At 40.9% G+C, this 25,190-nt stretch overlaps 1 protein-coding gene across 1 annotated transcript in view; it reads right to left on the reverse strand.

Annotated features, from left to right (window-relative positions):
• Nucleotides 1-6,567: 6,567 nt before the first annotated feature.
• The window catches only part of LOC124796233 (molybdenum cofactor biosynthesis protein 1-like), a 55,903-nt gene continuing 37,280 nt past the window's right edge, over nucleotides 6,568-25,190 (reverse strand). The window contains exons 5-7 of the mRNA XM_047260323.1: nucleotides 16,407-16,552; nucleotides 7,594-7,679; nucleotides 6,568-6,749 (exon numbers count right to left, since the gene is read on the reverse strand). Coding sequence (XP_047116279.1) covers nucleotides 6,568-6,749; nucleotides 7,594-7,679; nucleotides 16,407-16,552 — 414 coding nt within the window. The remainder of the gene's footprint in view (nucleotides 6,750-7,593; nucleotides 7,680-16,406; nucleotides 16,553-25,190) is intronic.

Below are 25,190 nucleotides of genomic sequence, written 5' to 3' on the forward strand. Positions count from 1 at the left end.
CAACCCTTCTGCCTGAAGAATGAGCTACTGACTCTGAAAGCTTGCTTAATTATAATCTTCTTTTATGTGTGTGTTCTGCTGCCACTTAGCAAGTAGATTGTTTATCTATCCAATTCAATTATCATGTAATCAAAAGCTGCATTTAACACACCAAGTCTCTTTTACCAATCATTTTTAATATGTCCTACAGAATGTACTGTCTATCCTGTCCTTTTTGAGATTACTGTTTTGTTGTACTTTTCTACAGGCATCATCTTACTTATTAGGAGTCAGTTCCTTCATGTTGTTGTTGTTGTTGTGGTCTTCAGTCCTGAGACTGGTTTGATGCAGCTTTCCATGCTACTCTATCCTGTGCAAGCTTCTTCATCTCCCAGTACCTACTGCAACCTACATCCTTCTGAATCTGCTTAGTGTATTCATCTCTTGGTCTCCCTCTACGATTTTTACCCTCCATGCTGCCCTCCAATGGTAAATTTGTGATCCCTTGATGCCTCAAAACATGTCCTACCAACCGATCTCTTCTTCTAGTCAAGTTGTAGAGCTGCATGTCCTCGGGAAAAATTACGGCTGTAGTTTCCCCTTGCTTTCAGCCGTTCGCAGTACCAGCACAGCAAGGCCATTTTGGTTAATGTTACAAGGCCAGATCAGTCAATCATCCAGACTGTTGCCCCTGCAACTACTGAAAAGGCTGCTGCCCCTCTTCAGGAACCACATGTTTGTCTGGCCTCTCAACAGATACCCCTCCGTTGTGGTTGCACCTACGGTACGGCCATCTGTATCGCTGAGGCACGCAAGCCTCCCCACCAACGGCAAGGTCCATGGTTCATGGGGGGAGTTCCTTCGTAGTCAACAGTTAAGGAATGGGTGGCAGAATTGATATGTGGCATATGTCTCTGTAAGATGACTCATGAACAACTTCCTAGAATTACAATCAAATATGAAAATGCTGAGAAAGAACACAGTGTGATATTGCAAGATCAGTAATTAAAAAGATGTGCAAAACAGTTGATGCCGTGGCCGTACCAGAAAGCGAGTGGCATGTCTGTTGAAGGCTGACTACAACCTAATGTGAAAAACAATTTGGGACAATCTGACACACAGTTGATTCTATGCACCAATCTGTTCCCTTGGAAGAGAGACGACCGAAATGAAATAGCAGTCGCACAAAAATAGCCAAGGTGACTTCATCGGAGAGAAAGAGTGGTCATTGTTTTCTAGGATGCAAAAGAGATTTGTATTTTAGATTAGCTTGCAAGACTGAAACAATACCTCACAAATACTATGCAAGTATTCTGACTCAACTGGATGAAAAAATATGGAGCCAAGACCCAGAGGGAAAAACAAAGTTTATCGTCAGTGAAATGCATATGGTCATAAAGGCACTTTCACAATAGGAAAACTGGGAGTTTCAAGTGTGAAGTCTTCAAATATCTATTCCATTCTCCAATTTTTTCACATTCTGACTTTAGCTTCTTCTTCTTTTCTTTTTGTATGAATGATTCACTTAAAACTACATGCGTCACAGCTCAAAACCGTTTTGTGAGTCAACAACTGGATATGTTTTCACTGCTCTGTCTCTTGTAACTCCATTGGACATGGAGGTAGCAAATGAGGATGCAGGATGTCCATGACATACTGCTGTGCTGTCAGAGTGACCTGAAGTCATATCCAATGCTGCCCCACACGCCCTGTCCCTATGTCATTGTCATACTCACTGACAACTGTCATCGCGGGTCTTGCAGAATGGGACTCACTGCTGATCACATGACAGGTGCAGGTGTGAAAGGGTTACAATGTGCTCAGCGTACATTACAGCAATTCTCCCATGGGCTCGTCAGACACGGTCAACCGGAAGCTTGCTGACAAGCATGCTGCCCTTACGTTCCCAAGCAGTCCAACATGGGGACACTACCACATCTGAATGTCTCACAAATCTGCATATTGCATAATTCAATCAGCCTGGCAAATGGAGACACACAATTAGGCCCCTTCAAATTTTGTTACGCACTGATAATGCTGACTCACAGAAGTACAGGGCATCTGTGTCCTTCACAGGGATCACTCAACATCTTACACTCTTCACATCTCTTATAGCTCCTACCATTCATGGTAACAATCCGAGACACAAACAAAGCTAATGCAATCTGGTGGCCTTTGTATCCATTTCAGAGAGTTGCAACTCTCATAATTTACCACTGGTATGCACACTCGTGAAACTATGTTGCTTTAGGTAGCTTCCCTTTTTTTTCTTCAAGCAGTTTAGTTCTTTGAATCCATTTTTCTTGTAGCTCAGAATAATTATTTTATTGTGTAGCAAACTTACAGACTAGCATTCTGGTCTGAGCTGTCAGAGTTGGCGGTCATGTGTGTGTGAGGTGTGCTTGCTTGTGTGAATGAAAGGTGTGTATTTCTATTTCTTTTTCTGATAAAGGTTGTGGCCAAAAGCTTATGTGTAAGTGTCTTAACTGTGCCTGTCTGCATTTTAACGTGCCATCTTTATGGTAATTAGCATTCTATCGTTTCCTACACTACTGATATTCCAACCTGGAGTTTCCATTGTTTGAACTTACGGTCTACTGTTTTATGTTGCAGTGCACTTCTACAAGTGTAATACACAACTGTTGCCTTAGGAAAGAGTCACAATAACATCCATGTCTACCGTTTGCTATTTTTCACGAAATAGCATGTCACACTCAAAATTTAACTTAGCCAATGAAATAAGTGTTCTGCAACATATTAAATTTGAAATGTTGTCTATGATGTTGAAGAGTGTAAGTTAAACTGATATCTGAGAATTTGTTGTTTTTGTGGCATTATCTGGAAAATGGCCTCTCTTGCAGCTCCAAGCATAAATGTCAAGTGAAGAAGAATAATTAGCACAGCACACTGGAACCAAGTAGGGATCCGGTTTACTGCTCGGCCACTAAATTAGCATATCGTGAGTACACCTGAAGAGACGCTGTACACACCTGCATATACTACACACACAAGTACAAGCATCGATCAAGCTACTGTGAAACTGCACTCTGTGTGACTCATCACTACATCAGAATACTGTAAATGTGGTGATTCCAATTTCTTAAGGTCTCTTCCTGTTTGTTTTCATCAGTTGGATCTTATTTTTCAAGTATGTGGGAATCCAATGAGCTGCCTGTTTGGATACATTCTTTCTGTATGTCCCACAAGTTGGATTCTTTGGAGACACATTGTAACAAGAGTTTTTAGGAATTTGCCTGGAGATTTCACACTGGGTTCTGTGTGATGTATTCCATCTTTTATTCTTGGACCTAAGATTTTTACTACAATTTTACATTCTTGCTGTTTTCATGTCTTGTGTTGGACAAAGAGTCTCTCTCATGCATAAAGAAATTCTAATTTGATCACTGTTGTACAATGTTAGATTTTAGAGTTCCAGGAAAAATACTTTTTGTTAACTGAGAGACAGTTTGTATTTTCTGAAGTCTGGATTCTATGGCCTTCTTTTCATTATGATGTTCAGTGGTCTTTTTCACCTAACTATTTAAACTCTTTAACACCGAATACTATGTCATTGCCTATATAAGTTCACCCAGTGCCATTTTGGTATCAGCCAAGAATTTTTTCTCCAGGTGAAATTAGTAGTCCAATTTTCCTAGCTTGCTCCCTTAATATTTCAAATTGCTTTAGCACATCAGTGATGTTTTTGTCAATTAGTATTATGTCATCGGTATAGGTTACACAATATAATTTTATCTTTAAGTTTACGTTCTAGTCAGTGTAATAGTGCACCTCCTCTTCTCCATTATCTTACAATTTTGTTAGGGGTATAGTTGAATAGCAATGTGATATGCCATCCCATTTTCACATTCTTATGTCTGTCTTAAATTACACTGCTTGAAAAAAAGTGAGACACTCAGAAGGTGGGGAGAAAAAAATTGAAACATAGCGAATTTAGAGGGTATGTGATGTTATTTCAGTGATAACAAAACAGAGTCAAATTTACATGGAACTTATCAGTTTGAGCCCACTTATCAATACAGCAATGCACCCTGTCTGGCCTGGACAGTGCGGGAGGATGTCGTAAAGCTGCTGCATACCCTCCTGAGAAAGGTGATCCACAACTGTTGTAACTGGACATTGCAATCATGGATACAGGCAGTGGGATGGAGTTGACGTCCATTTTGGTCCCATAATGTTCTATCGGGGACAGATATGGGGATTTTGCTGGCCACAGGAGTATACAACATCACGCAGACAATTTAAAGAGACACATACTACATGTGGACAAGCACAGGCCTGTTGAAAAATAGCACCACAATACTATTACACACTGCTGTACCATCAGAGTTCTCTCGGCCATTACAAGCCGTGACCTGAAGTCATACCCAATGGCTCCCCATACCATGGGACTCCTTTGTGCCCCCCCCCCCCCCCCCCCAAAATGTGGAAGAATGGGACCTCTCCCCATCTCCCCGGGTCACTGTCAAACTTCTCCACGATAGTCATTTGGAGCAGTGCAGGACTGGGACTCATTAGTGAACATAATGTGACGCCATTCATTAGCAGTCCGTACTTCTCGATCATGGTACCACTTCACATGCAGTCATTTGCTTGGGTGTTAATGGCAGCCTATGCGCAGGACGGCAATTCCATAGTCTGGCTGCTCCTAGCTGCATGACACAGCATGTTGCAAGGAGTCTGTTACAGTGAACTCCTGTTTATCCGAAATGATCGGGACGGTGGCCGGTTCTGATAACGAAAATTTCAGATAAATCAAAGTCCCCCTGTTTTCATATGTGAACACTCCAAATTGCGTCAATATTGTGAAATACGATCGTAACACGTGCGTAGGGTATGTAAAATGTTACTGATATGGTTGCAAATAACCCTGCACTTTTTTACTGAAAAAATTGTGTTGACATGTTAAAAAGGCACCAAACTGTGATTGAAAACTCAAAGTTTTTAAATGCTGTATAACAAAGCTCGTTTATTTTGCATTCTTACAGAAAAAATCTCCCTTATTTGGCAGCAGGAAAAAACAGGAGTTTTAATTTTATTACCTACTCTTTTGAATAAAAAATAAACTACTGAACAAAATTATGAAACAAATCTAGAGATTACTCAAAGGAACGAAAAGTCTGTCTAGAGGAACTTTCAAGAAAAGTAAAAAAAAAAAACTTTTTAAGTTATGGACATAGAAGTTCTAGGATGCTTCATTAGAGTTTATTTTTTGGTAACGAAGTCACAAATGTCTTTTTTTTTGTTTTTTTGCTTGAGAAACTATTGCTGCAACAATACATCTCCAACGTTGAAATCAAACTATTTCAGGATAAATCGTCTCCTCCTGTTGGCTGATGTACTCCAGGGCAGTTTGGATCACTTTGTAACAGAATGTGTGAGGAATATTTTTCTCTGATTCATCATCAGAAACATAGTCTTCTGACGCTTTATGATCAGTCACAATTTGGACGATTTCATCCTCAGTCACATGAAAAAATGCCATTTTCCATCCACTCTTCAATGTCTTCGAAGTGTGTGTCTTTACAACCAGCTTCTCCAGTAAATTCACCAAAATTATGTCAGCTTGAGTTTCGGTGTTGACTCCTCCTTCCCACCACTTAGGTTGCCATACGATCTAAGAGTTTTTTCCAAGACCTAACAAGAGGAAGTGGAGGAATTAGACGCCAAGCTTCAGCAATCAATTAATGACACTTAAAACATTGATTTTTTAAGAGGTTCCACAAAATCATCTGCAGCATCAATCACACCTATTAAGTATTCCAGCATCTTGCGTCTGTAATGTTTTTCCATCGCCTCAAGAATACCTTGGTCCATCGGTTGACATAGAGATGTGACATTTTGTGGGAGAAATACAACTTTGATATCCCCATCTTGCAGATAACCTGGGTGAGAAGGAGCATTGTCCACAAGAAGTAGCGCTTTTCAAGGAAGTCCATTTCCTGCCATGTAATTTACTACAGCTGGAACAAACTCTGCCTGGAACCACTCTCTGAAGATGGCACTGTTCATACATGCCATAAGACTGATTCGTGTACCTCAGTGGCAAAGCTGGTTGGTTGGTGTCTAAATGCTCTTGGTGTTTTAGATTTGCCAATTAAAGTAAGACACAGTTTATGATTGCCAGTGGCATTACTGCAAGCGAGGACAGTAAATATATCTTTGATTTTTTTGGATCCGGAAGCCATTTCTTCTTCTTTAGAGGCAAGGGTTTTCGTTAGCAGGATTTTGTAATTCAACCCAATTTCATCACATTTGTAAAGTTGATTGCCAGTATAACCTCCTTTGTCAATGATTGTGTGCAGTTTCTTCTTAAAATCAGCATAGCAGATTCATCCCCAGATAATGATTTGGCACTGATGGCAATTTCATGGATGCCATGCCGCTTCTTGAAACGATCCTGCCGGCCATTACTTCCGAGGAATTCTTGCTTCTTTCCTTCAGTCAGCTCATCAGCTCATTTTGACAAAGTAGATAACCTGAAACTGACACACCTTTGGCTCTTATTTATTCGTGCCACAAAAATAATGCCTCTTCTAACTGAGGATGTGCACCTTTTCTCATTGTTTTTCAAGATTTCACTGCGCTGCCCAATGTTTGGATGGAACAAAATTTTTCAATTCCTGATCGATTTGTCTTCCGATCAGTAATTGTACTCCTACTCTGCAGCAACTTCTGTGGGTGGCTCACCAGCATCAATTCTCTGCGAAGTGTGAAGCTCTTTTTCCCTTGTAGTGGTCTGATGTAGTCAACTGGAACATTGATGATGAGTATGCCCTTACTTTCCAACATCAGGCCACTGTCAGATCCAAATACTCCAAAAATACAGATGTTGCAAGGTTTAACCAGGCGACCAAATGGACATCCACAATGAGGTTTCTTTCAAACTCTCATCAGATAATGCTGTCTCACACCAATATGCAGCACCTTCATGTCCTCCAGAGTGATGATTCAACATCTGACGCTATTCGCATCCCTTATATACCACACAATGCTTGCTAAACAGCAATAAAAACAAAGAACACTAATGAATAATGAAGGAAAAGACAGACTGTTACTTACCATAAAGAAGATACCTTAGGTTGCAGATGGGCAGAATTAAAAGACACTTACATAAAGCTTTCAGCCACAGCCTTCATCAGTAAATAGTAATCTGTCTTTTCCAACATTGTTGATATTCCTACTGGAGTTTCCACTGTTTCAAGGACACTGATGCTTTTCTCTGAGTGTTTCCTTTATGATGTTTTCTGCATTTTAGCTTTTTTTTAAAAAAAAGAAAAAAAAAGAAAGAAAGAAAGAAAGAAAAAAAGATTTGTTGCTGGAAAACTTCTGAAGTCCAATAAAGGAGTTACAACAGCCATATATGGTTATCTGGTGGACCTTGCAGAACCAAATTCTAGGGCTGAAATGTACTGTTGACCAATGGGCATTAATCAGAATGAATACTAAATAAAAAATTAAATCCAATTTTACACAAAAAACACAGGATCTATCACTGTTATTTTTCGTTCTATTTTGCTCTTATGTTTGCTATGACTTGTTAAGCAGAAATTTTCTTTCTATCTATAGAGTTACATTTGCTGTAATGTATCTTACCTGCATGTTGTTTCTTCTTTCTACTCACTCCTGCCCCAATCATGGCAAGCAAGTCATCCTCACTGCATTTGCTTCGTATTGCATCTCTGAAACAACAGTTAAAACACCCGTTAAACAGTACCAGGCAATTACCACACAGTGAAATGTTGGTACACTAAAAAGGAAGAAAAACTTTGCAGAAATCTTCAACAGTAATCTTGTAGTTTGCAGTAGGCAACAGCAGGATAACAAACCCACTGGACAAAATGGGAAAGTCATGATAGAAGTTACTTTTATTTTTGTAAATAAACAGGTATCTTCCACAAATGCTTAAGAGTATACATAGGATCTCGGGCTGAAGAGGTGGAGGAGAAACTGACATTAGTTTTGTTGAAGAGGGAGTAGTGGAACACAGCACAATTTCTTGCAAAATGAAGCCAAATTTATTGATAAACTGTTAATTAATTGCCAAGCTCACTAATGTGACCATTTTACAACAGGTACTTACTGCTTGGAGTATATGTGAATTTTCAGGCTTGCCTGATAGATCTGTTGCAAAAACACTTTGGGTTCCCCACCAGATAACATTATGCAAGTCCCTCCCTCAATATTTCAGTGACACAACGTTTTGGCATCTTCAGGTGGTGGTGATTTCCACCATCACTGCTGCAAGATGCAACTGGCAATTTCCACGTGACAGCTTTGAAATTTATCATGTGGATGACTATGACCATCATATTTAGAATTCAGAGGATTTCATAGAATACCTGAAGACGCTTAAACTAGAACTTTCAGATCTTTTAGTTAGCTCAAATGTTATATCATTACTTACAAAAGTGCCCCTGCAGCCCTCATTAGAGGTTATTAGCAGCAAGTTTGAGAAAGAAATTGTGGTGCTGTTTAAACATGTGCATACCTCATCCTATTTCTTATGTAACACCAACTACTTTGATCAAGTGGACAGTGTTCCCATGGGAGACCCTCTATTTCCCTTAGTAAATATCCAACATTCCTCCTTCTGGCAGAATGCTGAAGAGACATTTGTGGTGTGGCCCACATAATACAGACACTACCTATGTTCCTGCAGCATTTGCACTCGCTCCATCTGAATATTCAGTTCACTGTGGAAGTACAAAAAGATAGCAGCTTACCATTCTTGGATGTCACGGTTAGAAGAAAAGCTGACAGAACACTGGGGCATAGTCTCTACTGCAAACTGATACACGCAGAGTTATATTTGCGGTCCAAAAGTTGCCGTCACCCTGCACAATGTGGTAGTGTCTTACACTCCCTGGCACATAGAGCACACGTGATCTCAGATACCGACAGTCTGCCTGGTGAACTGTAACACCTAAGAACAGTGTTCCAGCAGAATGTTTATTCTTGTAAACAGATTTGAAATGTGTTCTGAGCAAAGCAAGTTCACTGTAGGGATGTAAATGAAGATACTTAGACAAGCACTGCAAATGGCTTTTTTGCCATATTTCAGTGGCATGTTTTCAAAAATAGGAAGAATCGCTAAGAGAAACAGAATCAAGTGTGTTTTTCATCTACCAGCAAAACTAAGGAATTGTTTGTGTTCAGTTAAAGACAATCTTGACCTTAGAAAACACAGATCATATATAAGATCTGATGCCATTATGGGAAATCTTATATAGGGCAGACACCTCACATTGTGCAAGAACACTGTGTTCAACAGCGCTGACAAAAATGCCACCCAGTAAATTAGTGGTAGCAGAGCACTGCCTGAATACAGGGCACCACACGTTTCCCAAGAGGACTGAAATTTTATCCTCAGCATCATCACTCTAGGATTGTGTTTTTAAGAATGAGGCATGTATCCATACGATGGGCAATCTTACCAACAGGAATATGGAATTTTGATTAAGCACTTCCCAGAATCCAGCACTGACTGCCATGAAATTAAAACGGTAGAAACCAGATCCTCCGATGTATGACCTGATGCAGCACCTTGCAGAGAGTTAATTCAGCTTTTAACCACACGAGTGTCCAGAAGTGCAGTCATTGCCCACAACACATAAGCAGAAGGCTACTATGAATGGAATTTCCATCCAACTGGGAGTGCCTGTCCACACATTCGTACTCCTGCTTCTAGCCTGACAAATTTCAATTCTGCTGTGCGAATATCACCAGCCACATCTTGCAGCAGTGATGACAGGACCCACCACTATCTGAAGATGATGAACAGTTGTGTTGGTGAAATATTGTGAGGCTTGCACAAAATAATTCAGTGGCAAATCTGAGAAGATTTGTATACTTTATTTTTCTGTGACGCAGGTAATGTGCAGCAAAATGTGATAACTTTCTGCATTTGCCTTTTTGTACATTTCAAAATACCCCAAAAATTGGTGAGAAACACTGAACATATGATGTAACCAGATGACATACACCACAGCATGTGCAGCAGTTGGGGTTGAGTGTAAAGGAATGATTGAGCAGTGCAATACTTTCATTTGAGCAAACAGAGCAAATTTCGAAAACATTTTGTAAATATGATCTGTTGTAAATGTAGATGTTACAAAATTATTGTCCCTGCTGTAATCAAGCAAAAGCAGTTCTGACTTTGTGTTTTTTGCTTCTGTCCCTCCTCTTTTTGTTTACAGACATTAGTTAGTAAAGAAAACATAGGTCATTTAATGGCGATGATGCTATTCTGAAGTTTATACTCATCTACTTGTTATGCAATGTGGTAGATTTTCATTGTACTGTACTTTGCAAGAAATCAAGGAAACTGCAAGACCGGTAAATAAAATAATAAACTTCAATATAAATACATAATTGTTTAACACAATGAAAAAATACTGCCTGCCAGATGCAAGACTCAAATCCTAAACACTATCACTAAAGTCGCACACGTGTGTCTGTAGCCACAATGATATGAATACTTGACTTGGGTTGGGATGATCAAGTGTGACAGACCGAGAGGCTCAACCACTGCAAGCATGGCAAGGTACGTCATCTGGTGACATTTGTCATTCGCTTTTGACACATTTCCCAACATTTGTATCGTATCCAACATTTGTGATCCCATGTGTCTTGTATTAAATTACTTGTCTCAGGGTCATCTACAGTGCTTTGGAGGTTTTTAAATGTTAATACGCATCACCCTGTCTGTGTGTGTGTGTGTGTTTATATATACGAAACAAATACTAACAAAGAGATAGAGGGCCTGACCAGTACTTACCTCAGCTCAGTACAGCTGATAGATACACAAAACAGAACAGAAAATTGACGTATCCTAGCTTTCGGAACTTCGTTCCTTCATCAGGGAGGAGAGAGGGGAAAAAAGGGGAAGAAGGAAAAGTGGATTCAGTTATTCACAACCCAGGTTATGAAGCAACAGGGGAAAGGTAAACAGGGAGGGTAGCAAAGATGGAGGCATGGATGTCAGAGGGAAGCCAAAGAAATTCTACTGTAATTACTGTGCCAGCTTCAAACCAAGGAGGATGAATACAGAAGTAAAGAGGCACATAGTAGGAAGATAAACGCAACTATGTAGGATGAAAAGATGCATGAATGGCTAAAGAGGAAAGGGAAAGAGGAGAAGACTAAAGAGTAAATGGGAGTGAGGTTGGTTAACGTAGGTTCAGTCCAGGGGGATGGTGGGATGAAAGGATGTGTTGGAGTGCAAGTTCCCATCTCCGCAGTTCCGAGGTACTGGTGTTGGGTGGGAGAAGCCAAATGGCACATATGGAGTAGCAGGTTCCTAGGTCCCTAGAATTATGCTGGAGAGCATGCTCCGCTACTGGGTATTGGACATCTCCTAGGCGGACAGTTTGTCTGTGCCCATTCATGCGCTCAGCCAGTTTAGTTGTCGTCATACCAATGTAAAAGGCTGTGCAGTGCAGGCATGTCAGCTGATAAATGACGTGTTGTCTCACATGTGGCCCTGCCTTGAGTTGTGTATGTTTTACCAGTAGCGGGGCTGGAGTAGTTGGTTGTGGGGGGATGCATGGGGCAGGTTTTGCATCGTGGTCGGTTACAGGGGTAGGAACCGCTGGGTAGAGAAGGTGGTCTGGGAATATTGTAGGGTTTGACAAGGATGTTACGGAGGTTAGGGGGTCGGCAAAAGGCAACTCTGGGTGGTGTGGGGAGAATATTGTCAAGGGATGATCTCATTTCAGGGCTTGACTTGAGAAATTCATATCCGTGGCGGAGTAATTAGTTGATGTATTCGAGGCCAGGATAATATTGGGTGACAAGGGGGATGCTTCTGTGTGGTCTGGGGGTAGTAACATTGTTGTTGGGTGGGGAGGAATGTATTGCTTGGGAGATCTGTTTGTGGACAAGGTCTGCAGGATGGTAGTGGGAGAGGAAAGCACTGATATATAATATAATACAGGGAAATATTCCAAATGGGAAAAATATATCTAAAAACAAAGAGGATGTAACTTACCAAACGAAAGCGTTGGTATGTTGATAGACACACAAACAAACACACACACAAAATTCAAGCTTTCGCAACCCACAGTTGCTTCATCAGGAAAGAGGGAAGGAGAGGGAAAGACGAAAGGATGTGGGTTTTAAGGGAGAGGGTAAGGAGTCATTCCAATCCTGGGAGTGGAAAGATTTACCTTAGGGGGGAAAAAGGACAGGTATACACTCGCACACACACACACACACACATATATCCATCCGCACATATACAGACACAAGCAGGGCATATGTGCGGATGGATATGTGTGTGTGTGTGTGTGTGTGTGTGTGTGTGTGTGTGTGTGTGGCATACTGATCTGAACTATGCAGCCTTCAAATGGAAGTTTTTTGATCACTCCTTATTTTGCTCCCTGCCACCTTGGCAATATGTACCGCAAATCATCAGACAGACGACCTTCCTGCATGCTTCGAGCATCCCCTGGTGCTGTTCCGAACCAATGCTAATCTTTGTAAGTGTGACGAGCAGTGTGCAGATTGCATGTTTGTATCCCACAAAGAGGTGACAGTTCCCAGTGGCATGAATGGTTACTGTTTATTGACTGTCACTGAGTTGGTGAGTCATTTGCTACATTGTGGCCCACCTGTTCGCTGCTAAAGCCATGCTAGTCAGTGGTAACCCCTGTCAATGATATCCTGTTGCCCATAGCAGTTCACTCTGCTGACTGTGGTAGTATTTTCCTTGAATAAATCTGCTCACAGTACACCTTTGACACTGTGGTACAAGAAAGCCCAATGACTACACACCCTTATAGAATAAGTGTCTCGAGCCATGGGTACCCACGATATGGCAGTGATAAAATCACCCTGTGATCAACTGTCACACTGCAGCTGTAAGCTGCACCTCCTTTTTCAGAATACTCAGGTTTATTAATTTGAAGTAAATCAGATCTTTTGAAGGAAGATTTAACAAAAAGAGCACATCCAGGAAAGGATGAAACCATGTCTAATTAACTGGAACACAAAATTAATAATTAGTGGTGACAAAGATCCCCTGCAATAAAAAATAATGTCCACTGACTTCATGTATTAGTCTTCAAGTGACAGAATATATGTAACTGTGTCCTTCTTATTTACACTGATTAAACAATGGAAATTCCAGGTAGGAATATCAACAGTGCAGGAAAAGATAGATCACTATTTACCGTAAAGAAAACAAAGTTGCACACAGGCACAACACACAAGCAAACCTACTGCGCGCGCACGCATGCACGCACACACACACACACAGAGAAAAAAAAAAAAAAAAAACTCCCTAGTCCAGCAGCTAGGGGCAAGCTGCTGGAGTTGACAGTCATATGTGTGTGACATGTGCTTGCCTGTGTGTATGAATGTGTGTGTTTCTCTGTATCTCTTTTGCTGATGAAGGCTGTGCCCGAAAGCTTTATGTAAGTGCCTCTTTAATTGTGCTTGTCTACAATGTAACATGTCTCCTTTACAGTAAGCAGCAATCTATGTTTTCCTATATTTTTCATTTACACAGATGTAATTAATAAATCAGAGTCTATTTATTCCAGAGAAGTGACAGTTTGTTCATGACAGTTCAGCACAAATCTGATTTTTTATATACAGCAAGACTACCTATAAATTAATCTGTGTGCCAGTGTTCATGCTGACTATAGGGATTCACACAGATCATGTGTAATTTGACATCTGGTCCTGTAAACTTACTTCTGCTCAACGTGAAAAATTCTCCAATCCACGTTTTGTAATTAACCTTAACATATCAAATAATGCACCCTTCAATATAACTGCTTATTGTCCACTTCCCATCACTCTATTCCCACTGTCAACCCAGCTGACCTCTACTTCTAATCCAAAAACCATGGTTGACTCAATGTTTGCTATTGCAAGCTATTGCTATTGCAACACATAAGTGCCAGAGGCACCAGTAATGATATATAATTAAAAATACTAGAAAGTAAGGCTCACCGGTTAGTTCATGCTAAGACAAACACTACAAGTGTCTAAGACACTGCGCTCTCACACAAGTACGAGGTCTGAATACATTCCAGTTACGATACACTAAACTATTTCATTCACGTTGGAAATATACATACTCTCTCCCCAATAAACAGAATAGTTATAACTCAATTGTTCACAAGTGTATATTATGAGTCTTGCCACAGCTATGCAGTCAGTATGCCACAGGCGTGCCATAGAAAGGGATCAGGTTCAATTCCTTGTAGAGCAGGGAAATTCTGCTCGGTGGACAGACTGGAATAGGGTACACTCTGCTTGTAGTTCCAGCTGAGGAGCTACTCAAGTGAGAAGTAGTGTCTTCCACTTCTGGAAGTTGATAACAGCCTGGAGAGTTGTATACTGATCCCCTAACTCTCCATAGATATATAGTAGAGGACATCTCTCGAAGAGCATTGCGTGGTCTTCTGGGCCCAATGCAGAGTTCCTTTATCAATGTATATTGTATATCACCACTTGTACACACTCATCAGCACAGTACCATTTTGTCTCTTCACGTGGCAAATTTTTATTCCCTTGTTTCCAGATCAACATTTTTCCTCTTCTTCTTCTTCTTCTTTTTTTTTCTTACTATCATTTCTTGTACCACACATATTCCACACGGTTTATGCTCACTCCTTCAATGATACTGCCCATCCTTCTCTAGTGTGCAAGTTGTCCCTGCTTTCCTGCGTGTTTGTTGGTTTAAACACCCTTGTTTCAAAAGAGAGTGACAGCTTAGATACAGTCTTGTCAACATTTTGTATTTTTATTTAGCAATTATTGTTTGAGCCTTATAGGCGAGTGTCACAAGATATTGTCAACCACTGCATTCACTAGATTGGAATGGGGTTCATGGTAACTTATCAATTCATTTTTTAAGTTGCTGTTATCTTTTTCATCCTATCTTGGACTAGCTTTTCCATACTCCCACTCTATTTTACGTAGCCAAACAGTTATCTGCCCTTGCAAACTTGCTCCTTTACTACCAAGTTAACTAATACTGGGCAGCCTAACAGAAGTTCCAATATCCAGTCTTTCACCACAATTCACCTACACACACTTTTCACTCACTGATTTTCTTTTTTCAATGTCATAAATATTTTGCTTTCACAGACTGCTGTGCTTTGAACATAAAATTGTAGGAACATCTGCCTCACATGTCAGTTTCTTTTTTTTTTTATTTATTAAAGAATATGTTCCTTGCTTATTCCTATCTGCTTGTGATACATTTCCATTCTCACTTTTATTTTGTTTTGATCCATTTCTTTTTTCTTTGATAGACAAGTCAAACAACAATGTCAATAAGTTGCAGCCCCCTGTGTTTCACCCTACTTACTACGAACTTACTTTTCTTAGCTTCCAATTTTATTAGTCATTTGGTTTTTAAGATACTTAAATTAGTTGTTTGACCCTGTATTTTTATATCTTATTTTACCTTGGGTTGATAAAGGATTTCTGGTGTGCTCACAAAGAGAGAGCTGATTCTTCCCACCCCCCACCCCCCTTACCTTGTCCTGAAACAAACTTATCGCCAAGTATCTTTCAGTATTTTTCCTATTATTAATCTCTTAGTCTAGTCATCAATTTAAAAGTGTCAGTTGTTGGTCCCATTGTCTAATAATTTGTACATTTATACACATGAAGTTACAATTTTTATTTGGAACATATAGACTCTGATAATCATGAATCACAGTTCAAATGGCTCTGGGCACTATGGGACTTAACATCTGAGCCAAGGCAGGATTCAAACCTGCGACCATAGCAGTCGCGCGGTTCTGGACTGAAGTGCCTAGAACCGCTCGGCAACGGTGGCTGGCAAATCATAGTTACCATCACATGGACAGAAATACTGTGTTAACTTTATTAAAACCTAGGGACATAGCTAAAAATGTCTTTACATAATTTCCAGTCCTGATTACTTTCCTTTAATTTAATCTCACAAATAGGTTAGTGTAACATGATGTTGACAGAGGCAAATTATATATACTCACAAATTATTTAGCTAGAGGTATCTGGTTTGTATGTCTGGGAGGGAGGAGGGTGCAAGCTGAAAACTTCAAGAAAAGATAACTCATTTCATACCTGCTGGATTTAACTGCAGTTTATCTCTTCCATATACCAACCACATACCTAATGTGCATGGCAAACAGTTAGAAAGTATTATTCTATACTCAGCATTTGGAACTATCAGTTCCTTCATGAGAGAGGAAAGAGGGATAAGTTCCTGAAGGTCTGAAAGGTCACTCGGACTCCACGACTAATGTGAGGACAAGAGGAACGAATGTGTCTATAAGAAGTTTTGGAATTTCACCTCCTGGAGGTAAAATACTGATCAGTCTGTCAGTCTTCTAGTAATTTTATGGTTTCCTCGCATGAATTTTCACTTGGACATGATTATTCTATGTTTCATCACTCACCTGAGAGATATCTCTGAATTCCCAAAGAGACACACCTCCAAATTGCCATCAGCTGTTATCCGCAAATGGTTGCACGTGCCACAGAAGTGTTCACTCATTGAGGTAATAAATCCCACGCATCCCTTGAAGCCCGGGACATGGTATGCCTGCAAAAAGAAATTGTAAGAAAATAGCTACTGCTGTTGTGAAAATACTATAAATGTGTTGCTCACCAAGTGGAGGAAGGAGAAAACGTGCATTAAGGGGAGTTTGAACGCCCTATCCTGACAATGTTAAATTTAGTGACTTAACTTCCCCGTATTTCAGGAACAACTGTAGCTATTGACAAGAAACTTTTACAGGACATTAAACTATATGTTCTGAGTCTTACAATAATTGCATTTCAGCCACTGCTTTTGGAAATACAATTTTTTAATTACACAGTTAAAATTTTGTGTACTTTTTTGTATGTTATTCTAAATCATTTTATTTATACATAACATTATGTTCTTCTTTTAGTTCAGAAGACTCAGGATACGTATGTTATTACTCCCTGAAAATTTGAATTCGCTACTCGAACTAGTTTCTGAGATTTAGGGAAAAATGCAAGAGAAAATGTAAATTTTCAGGAAGAGTTATTAAAGTTTTAATAGACTGTAACTCAATATATGCTTAACATTTTATTTTTAGTCACTCAGAAGCACCCTGCACCATACTGTATATCATCCTCTTGATCTTTTTTAAGTTTTTTCTTGTTTTCTTCTTTCTGGACTCCGTAGTGGCCAACTGTGCTGCATACTCTGCTTTACCAGTGCAAACCTTGTCCATCCATTCAAATTCTCTGATGCAGTTTGCTCCAGAATTAATTCCCATATGTTGTAGCACTTTCACGCTACCAATGTTGCCATCATTAAAAGCAATAACAGCATGACTGACCCCCACTTTAGTGTCTTCATTACAAGAAAATCATTTTTTGGTCTACATCTACATCCATACTCCTCAAGCCACCTGACGGTGTAGGGTACCTTGAGTACCTCTATTGGTTCTCCCTTCTATTCCAGTCTCGTATTGTTCGTGGAAAGAAGGATTGTCGGTATGCCTCTGTGCGGGCTCTAATCTCTCTCATTTTATCCTCATGGTCTCTTCGCGAGAGATACGTAGGAGGGAGCAATATACTGCTTGACTCCTCGGTGAAGGTATGTTCTCGAAACTTCAACAAAAGCCTGTACCAAGCTACTGAGCGTCTCTCCCGCAGAATCTTCCACTGGAGTTTATCTAACATCTCCGTAATGCTTTCATGATTACTAAATGATCCTATAACGAAGCATGCTGCTCTCTGTTGGATCTTCTGTATCTCTTCTATCAACCCTATCTGATACGGACCCCACACTGCTGAGCAGTATTCAAACAGTGGGCGAACAAGTGTACTGTAACCTAATTCCTTTGTTTTCGGATTGCATTTCCTTAGGATTCTTTCAATGAATCTCAGTCTGACATCTGATTTACCGACGATCAACTTTATATGATCATTCCATTTTAAATCACTCCTAATGCATACTCCCAGATAATTTATGGAATTAACCTCTTCCAATTGCTGACCTGCTATATTGTAGCTAAATGATATGGGATCTTTCTTTCTATGTATTCGCAGTACATTACACTTGTCTACATTGAGATTCAATTGTCATTCCCTGCACCATGCATCAATTCGGTGCAGATCATCCTGCATTTCAGTACAATTTTCCAATGTTGCAACCTCTCGATATACCACAGCATCATCCGCAAAAAGCCTCAGTGAACTTCCGATGTCATTCACAAGGTCATTTATGTATATTGTGAATAGCAACGGTCCTACGACACTCCCCTGCAGCACACCTGAAATCACTCTTACTTCGGAAGACTTCTCTCCATTGAGAATGACATGCTGCGTTCTGTTATCTAGCAACTCTTCAATCCAATCACATAATTGGTCTGATAGTCCATATGCTCTTACTTTGTTCATTAAACGATTGCGGGGAACTGTATCGAACGCCTTGCGGAAGTCAAGAAACACAGCATCTACGTGGGAACCCGTGTCTATGGCCCTCTGAGTCTCGTGGACGAATAGCGCGAGCTGGGTTTCACCCGATCGCCTTTTTCGAAACCCATGCTGATTCCTACAGAGTAGATTTCTAGTTTACAGAAAAGTCATAATACTCGAACATCATACATGTTCTAAAATTCTACTACTGATCGACGTTAGAGATATAGGTCTATAGTTCTGCACATCTGTTCGACATCCCTTCTTGAAAACAGGGATGACCTGTGCCCTTTTCCAATTTTTTGGAACGCTACGCTCTTGTAGAGACCTACGGTACACTGCTGCAAGAATGAGGGCAAGTTCCTTCACATACTCTGTGTAAAATTAAACTGGTATCCCATCAGGTCCAGCGGCCTTTCCTCTTTTGAGTGATTTTAATTGTTTCTCTATCCCTCGGTCATCTATTTCAATATCTACCATTTTGTCATCTGTGCGACAATCTAGAGAAGGAACTACAGGGCAGTCTTCCTCTGTGAAACAGCTTTGGAAAAAGACATTTAGTATTTCGGCCTTTAGTCCATCATCCTCTGTTTCAGTACCTTTTTGGTCACAGAGTGTCTGGACATTTTGTTTTGATCCACCTACCGCTTTGACATAAGAGCAAAATTTCTTAGGATTTTCTGCCAAGTCAGTACATAGAACTTTACTTTCGAATTCATTTAACGCCTCTCGCATGGCCTTCCTCACATTACATTTCGCTTCGCGTAATTTTTGTTTGTCTACAAGGTGTTGGCTATGTTTATGTTTGCTGTGAAGTTCCCTTTGCTTCCGCAGCAGTTTTCTAACTCGGTTGTTGTACCACGCTGGCTTCTTTCCATCTCTTACGATCTTGCTTGGCACATACTCATCTAACGCATATTGTACGATGGTTTTGAACTTTGTCCACTGATCCTCTACACCATCTGTACTTAAAACAAAACTTTTGTGTTGAGCCATCAGGTACTCTGAAATCTGATTTTTGTCACTTTTGCTAACCAGAAAAATCTTCGTACCTTTTTTAATATTTCTATTTACGGCTGAAATCATCAATGCAGTAACCGCTTTATGATCACTGATTCCCTGTTCTGCGTTAACTGTTTCAAATAGTTCGGGTCTGTTTGTCACTAGAAGGTCTAATATGTTATCGCCACGAGTCGGTTCTCTGTTTAACTGCTCAAGGTAGTTTTCAGATAAAGCTTTTAAAAAATTTCACTGGATTCTTTGTCCTTGCCACCCGTTATGAAAGTTTGAGTCTCCCAGTCTATATCCGGCAAATTAAAATTTCCACCCAGAACTATAACATGTTGGGCAAATCTACTCGAAATATTTTCCAAATTATCCTTCAGGTGCTCAGCCACAACAGCTGCTGAGCCAGGGGGCCTATAGAGACATCCAATTACCATGTCTGAGCCTGCTTTAACCGTGACCTTCACCCAAATTATTTCACATTTCGGATCTCCGTCAATTTCCTTCGATACTATTGCACTTCTTATCACTTTAAACATGCCTCCCCCTTCACTGTCCAGCCTGTCTCTCCGGCATACATTCCAATCTGAGTTTAGAATTTCATTACTGTTTCCATCTGGTTTCAGCCAACTTTCTGTCCCTAGTACTATGTGGGCATTGTGACCGCTTATTAATGAGAGCAGTTCTGGGACCTTTCAATAGACGCTCCTGCAGTTTACTATTAGCACATTAGTATTGTTATTCCCTGTTGCATTTTGTCTACTCCTACCTTGCCGCATCTCAGGAGGTGTCTTGTCGGGCCTAGGGAGGGAATTCTCTAACCTAAAAAACCCACATGTGCACTCCACATATACTCTGCTACCCTTGTAGTCGCTTCCTGCATGTAGTGCACGCATGACCTATTCAGGGGGACCCTACATTTCGCCACCCAATAGCGGAGGTCGAGAAATTTGCACCCCAGATCTCCGCAGAATCGTCTGAGTCCCTGGTTTAAGCCTTCCACTCGGCTCCAAACCAGAGGACCACCACTATCGGTTCTGGGAATGATACTACAAATAGCTAGTTCAGATTCCACCCCGCGAGGCTTTCCGCCTTCAACAACTCCACTAACCGCCTGTACGAACTGAGGATGACCTCTGAACCCAGACATGAGCAACAATTTGCAGTCGGGTGCACCCAGTGCTCTCTATCACTGCCGGCACGGCCTCCTCCTCCACATCTCGGATGAGACCCCCGGCAAGCAGACAGAGTGAACACTGACCTTCTTCCCTGACCTTTTCGCTATTTCCCTAAGGGGCTCCATCACCCGCCTAACGTTGGAGCTCCCAATAACTAATAAACCCCTCCCCCCATGTGCCTGCTCGGACCTTGCTGAAGGAGTGGCCACATGTCCACTCACAGGCAGAACGGGCGATGCCACATGGCCAGCCTCCACACTGACCCTCCGCCTCGTGCGCCGCGAATGCCGCTGAACCCGCCACTCCCCTTGGGAAGAGGGTGGCCCAATCGCGCCCGGTACCCGCAAAGATGTGTCGACAGCAGGGTCAGTGGGTGAAGCATGTAACACCTGGGGTGTACCATGCAACGCACCAGACTCACCACTGCTTGAAGACGGCTAACCGCGGCCATCAACACGTTCAGCTGTTCGCGAACAGTGGCCAGCTCCTCCTGTGTCCGTACACAGCAGTCCCGCATCCTATCCATCCTAAGAAACCAATTTACTGTAGAGAGTTAATCAACTTATAACTAGACTGCTAATTCACTAAAGGCGGCTGATAGTTGACTAAACTGTGGTTACTAGACACTTCCTGTAGAAAACAATGAAAATAGCACTACCTGTCTCTGGACTGTATTCAAAACAAACACTAGCACTACTGGCACTATGTCTGACTAAACGGACTCTCTCTGACTGTATTCAAAACAAACACAAAATCTATGGAACACTATTACTAGCACTCGACAATTAAAGCTTCCTAAAAGCAAAAACACACGGAAGAAGAAGTGACAAGTAAGAAAAATAGAGTTAATACTTAAATTAGCGTAGCTCGCTGCACAGCAGATGTGACGCAGATGGCAGTTACGATGACACTGACACTATAAGATTATTGAACGACTCATTGGGATTTTGAGTCTGACAATGCAGACACTTCTTCAATAATTCAGGATTGCCAGGTCTCTGTAAACAGGTTTTATGATATCCACAACTGCTGCTGGGATAGAATGTTTATGGCTGTATGACCTGTTTGAGTACTGGGCATTGCGGTAATTGCACCATGACCCAGATCCAGGAGGGCAAAGATGGTGTACTGGTTTGTCATCAGCTGACAGTCTCTGGAAGAAGGTAGCCCATACTGCCTGCTTCATTTTCAACAAATCCTCAGTATTATTTCTAATGGCAATCTCAGAATACTGTTGTAGTTCATCAATCATGTTGTCTGTCAGCCTGCTTCATATGGTCTTACCACCTGAAAGTGTCTTGTCTCTCAAACTTTGTTTCAACTTCCTCAATCTGGTACCCATCCTCTTCTGGGCATGACCAACATATTCCATTTCTGTGACAAGCTTCTCACCATAAGGCTGAGTGGCTACTACACTGTTATATGCATTTGAGTCTGCATAACCTAAGAACTTAGTGTAACACACTCCCCTTTAATTTACAGATCGATTATAAATTTCAACAGCTGCACGGGCCTCCGTACGACTAGTTGTCCTTCATAATTTCTGTCACAAATATGCCCTTCTTCATTCCCTGATTTATACTTATAACAATGTTTGGTTAAAATCTGGAATCTATTAGCTTTCCAGTATCCACACTGGTCACTGTAGCAACAGAATTCTTAGAACTGCAGCTGCGCTTCTACCAAGTGCCCCAAAAGCTACTGATATGTCAATCATACCATCGTTTATTTCAGCAGCTTCATTTGCAGCACCCTTAATTGACTCACATGCAGCAGATCTCACAGCAGCTCCAATAAATCCTGCATACTTGTCTATTTTACAAAGTGGGCGTGGCATATACATCACGACACACATTGTTTCTGCTGCAGTGTGTCCTTTGCCAATAGCTCTCAATCCATAAAACCACCTAATATTTATTTTAAAATAATTATCTTTACACTTATCAGAACTCCAAAATGAATGAGTATATTTACAACTGGCAGAATTAATGATAAGTTTCCTGGCTAGTCCATTTGATACCTCAATGTCTTCATGTAAGCTAACTGGCCCTCCACATACATACAGCACACACATTCACATAACACCCCTGTTAGGATGTGTAAATGTATCAGAATATAACCTAACCTACCGTATACATGAGTTTTGTTTTGAGATGACTGTGTTATCACTATGTTTCATTTTAATCTTTGAAGCACTAATGGGTGTTTCGCTAGATACTCATGAGTTTGCCAGTATTTCATTGTCTGTAACTTCACACACCACATGCGGAACACAATGTTTCTCTTTATTCAAAAATTTATTACCATGAAACCCACATTTCTTAAAAACACTTCATTTTGGAGTCATACTTTTTGAGAGATTTACCAGTCTATTCGTCACTTTTCCTCGTAAAAACGTTAGCACTTCGATATACAAAGCATGTTTATACTATGAAAAGATACGATACTATTTTTGACAGTGCTACCAATACAAACACATAATTTAACCTTTATAACACAGCAATCCACAGCTTTCTACAGGGTGGTCCATTGATAGTGACCAGGCCAAATATCTCACGAAATAAGCATCAAATGAAAAAACTACCAAAGAACAAAATTCGTCTAGCTTGAAGGGAGAAACCAGATAGCGCTATGGTTGGCCTGCTAGATAGCGCTGCCATAGGTCAAACTCATATCAACTGCGTTTTTAAAAAATAGGAACCCCCATTTTTTATTACATATTCATGTAGTACGTAAAGAAATATGAATGTTTTAGCTGGACCACTTTTTTCGCTTTGTGATAGATGGGGCTGTAATAGTCAAAAATGGTTCAAATGGCTCTGAGCACTATGGGACTTAACTTCTGAGGCCATCAGTCCCCTAGAACTTAGAACTACTTAAACCTAACTAACCTAAGGACATCACACACATCCATGCCCGAGGCAGGATTCGAACCTGCGACCATAGCGGTCGCGCGTTTCCAGACTGTAGCGCCTAGCACCGCTCGGCCACTCCGGCCAGCTGCTGTAATAGTCACAAACATATAAGTATGTGGTATCACATAACATTCCGCCAGTGCAGACGCTATTTGCTTCGTGATACATTACCCGTGTTAAAATGGACCGTTTACCAATTGCGGAAAAGGTCGATATCGTGTTGATGTATGGCTATTGTGATCAAAATGCCCAAGGGGCGTGTGCTATGTATGCTGCTCGGTATCCTGGACGACATCATCAAAGTGTCTGGACCATTTGCCGGATAGTTACATTATTTAAGGAAACAGGAAGTGTCCAGCCACATGTGAAACACCAACCACGACCTGCAACAAAAGATGATGATGCCCTAGTAGGTGTTTTAGCTGCTGGGGCAGCTTATCCACACATCAGTAGCAGACAAATTGCGCGAGAATTGGGAATCTCAAAAACGTCGGTGTTGAGAATGCTACATCAACATCGATTGCACCCGTACCATATTTCTATGCACCAGGAATTGCATGGCGATGACTTTGGATGTCATGTACAGTTCTGCCACTGGGCATAAGAGAAATTACGGGGCGATGAAAGATTTTTTGCATGCGTTCTATTTAGCGATGAAGCATCATTCACCAACAGCGGTAACCTAAACCGCCATAATATTCACTATTGGGCAACGGAAAATCTACGATGGCAGTGACAAGTGGAACAGCAGCGACCTTGGCAGGTTAATGTATGGTGTGGCATTAAGGGAGGAAGGATAATTGGCCCCCATTTTATCGATGGAAATTTAAATGGTGCAATGTATGCTGATTTCCTGCGTAATGTTCTACCAATGTTACTACTAGATGTTTCACTGCATGACAGAATGGCGATGTACCTCCAAAATGGTGGATGTCCGGCACATAGTTTGTGTGCGGTTGAAGCAGTATTGAATAGCGTATTTCATGACAGGTTAATTGGTCGTCAAAGCACCATACCATGGCCTGCACGTTCACCGGATCTGACGTCCCCGGATTTCTTTCTGTGGGGAAAGTTGAAGGATATTTGCTATCGTGATCCACCGACAATGCCTGACAACATGCGTCAGTGCATTGTCAATGCATGTGCGAACATTACGGAAGGCGAACTACTCACTGTTGAGGGGAATGTTGTTACACGTATTGCCAAAGGCATTGAGGTTGACAGACATCATTTTGAGCATTTATTGCATTAATGTGGTATTCACAGGTAATCACACCGTAACAACATGCATTCTCAGAAATGATAAGTACACAAAGGTACATGTATCACATTGGAACAAACGAAATAAAATGTTCAAATGTACCTACGTTCTGTATTTTAATTTAAAAAACCTACCTGTTACCAACTGTTCGTCTAAAATTATGAGACATATGTTTGTGACTATTACAGCGCCATCTATCACAAAGCGGAAAAAGTGGTCCAACTAAAACATTCATATTTCTTTACGTTGTTGTTGTTGTGGTCTTCAGTCCTGAGACTGGTTTGATGCAGCTCTCCATGCTACTCTATCCTGTGCAAGCTTTTTCATCTCCCAATACCTACTGCAACCTACATCCTTCTGAATCTGCTTAGTGTATTCATCTCTTGGTCTCCCTCTACGATTTTTACCCTCCACGCTGCCCTCCAA

Source organism: Schistocerca piceifrons, chromosome 4, assembly GCF_021461385.2.
Source record: "Schistocerca piceifrons isolate TAMUIC-IGC-003096 chromosome 4, iqSchPice1.1, whole genome shotgun sequence".
Classification (NCBI taxonomy): Eukaryota; Metazoa; Arthropoda; class Insecta; order Orthoptera; family Acrididae; genus Schistocerca; species Schistocerca piceifrons.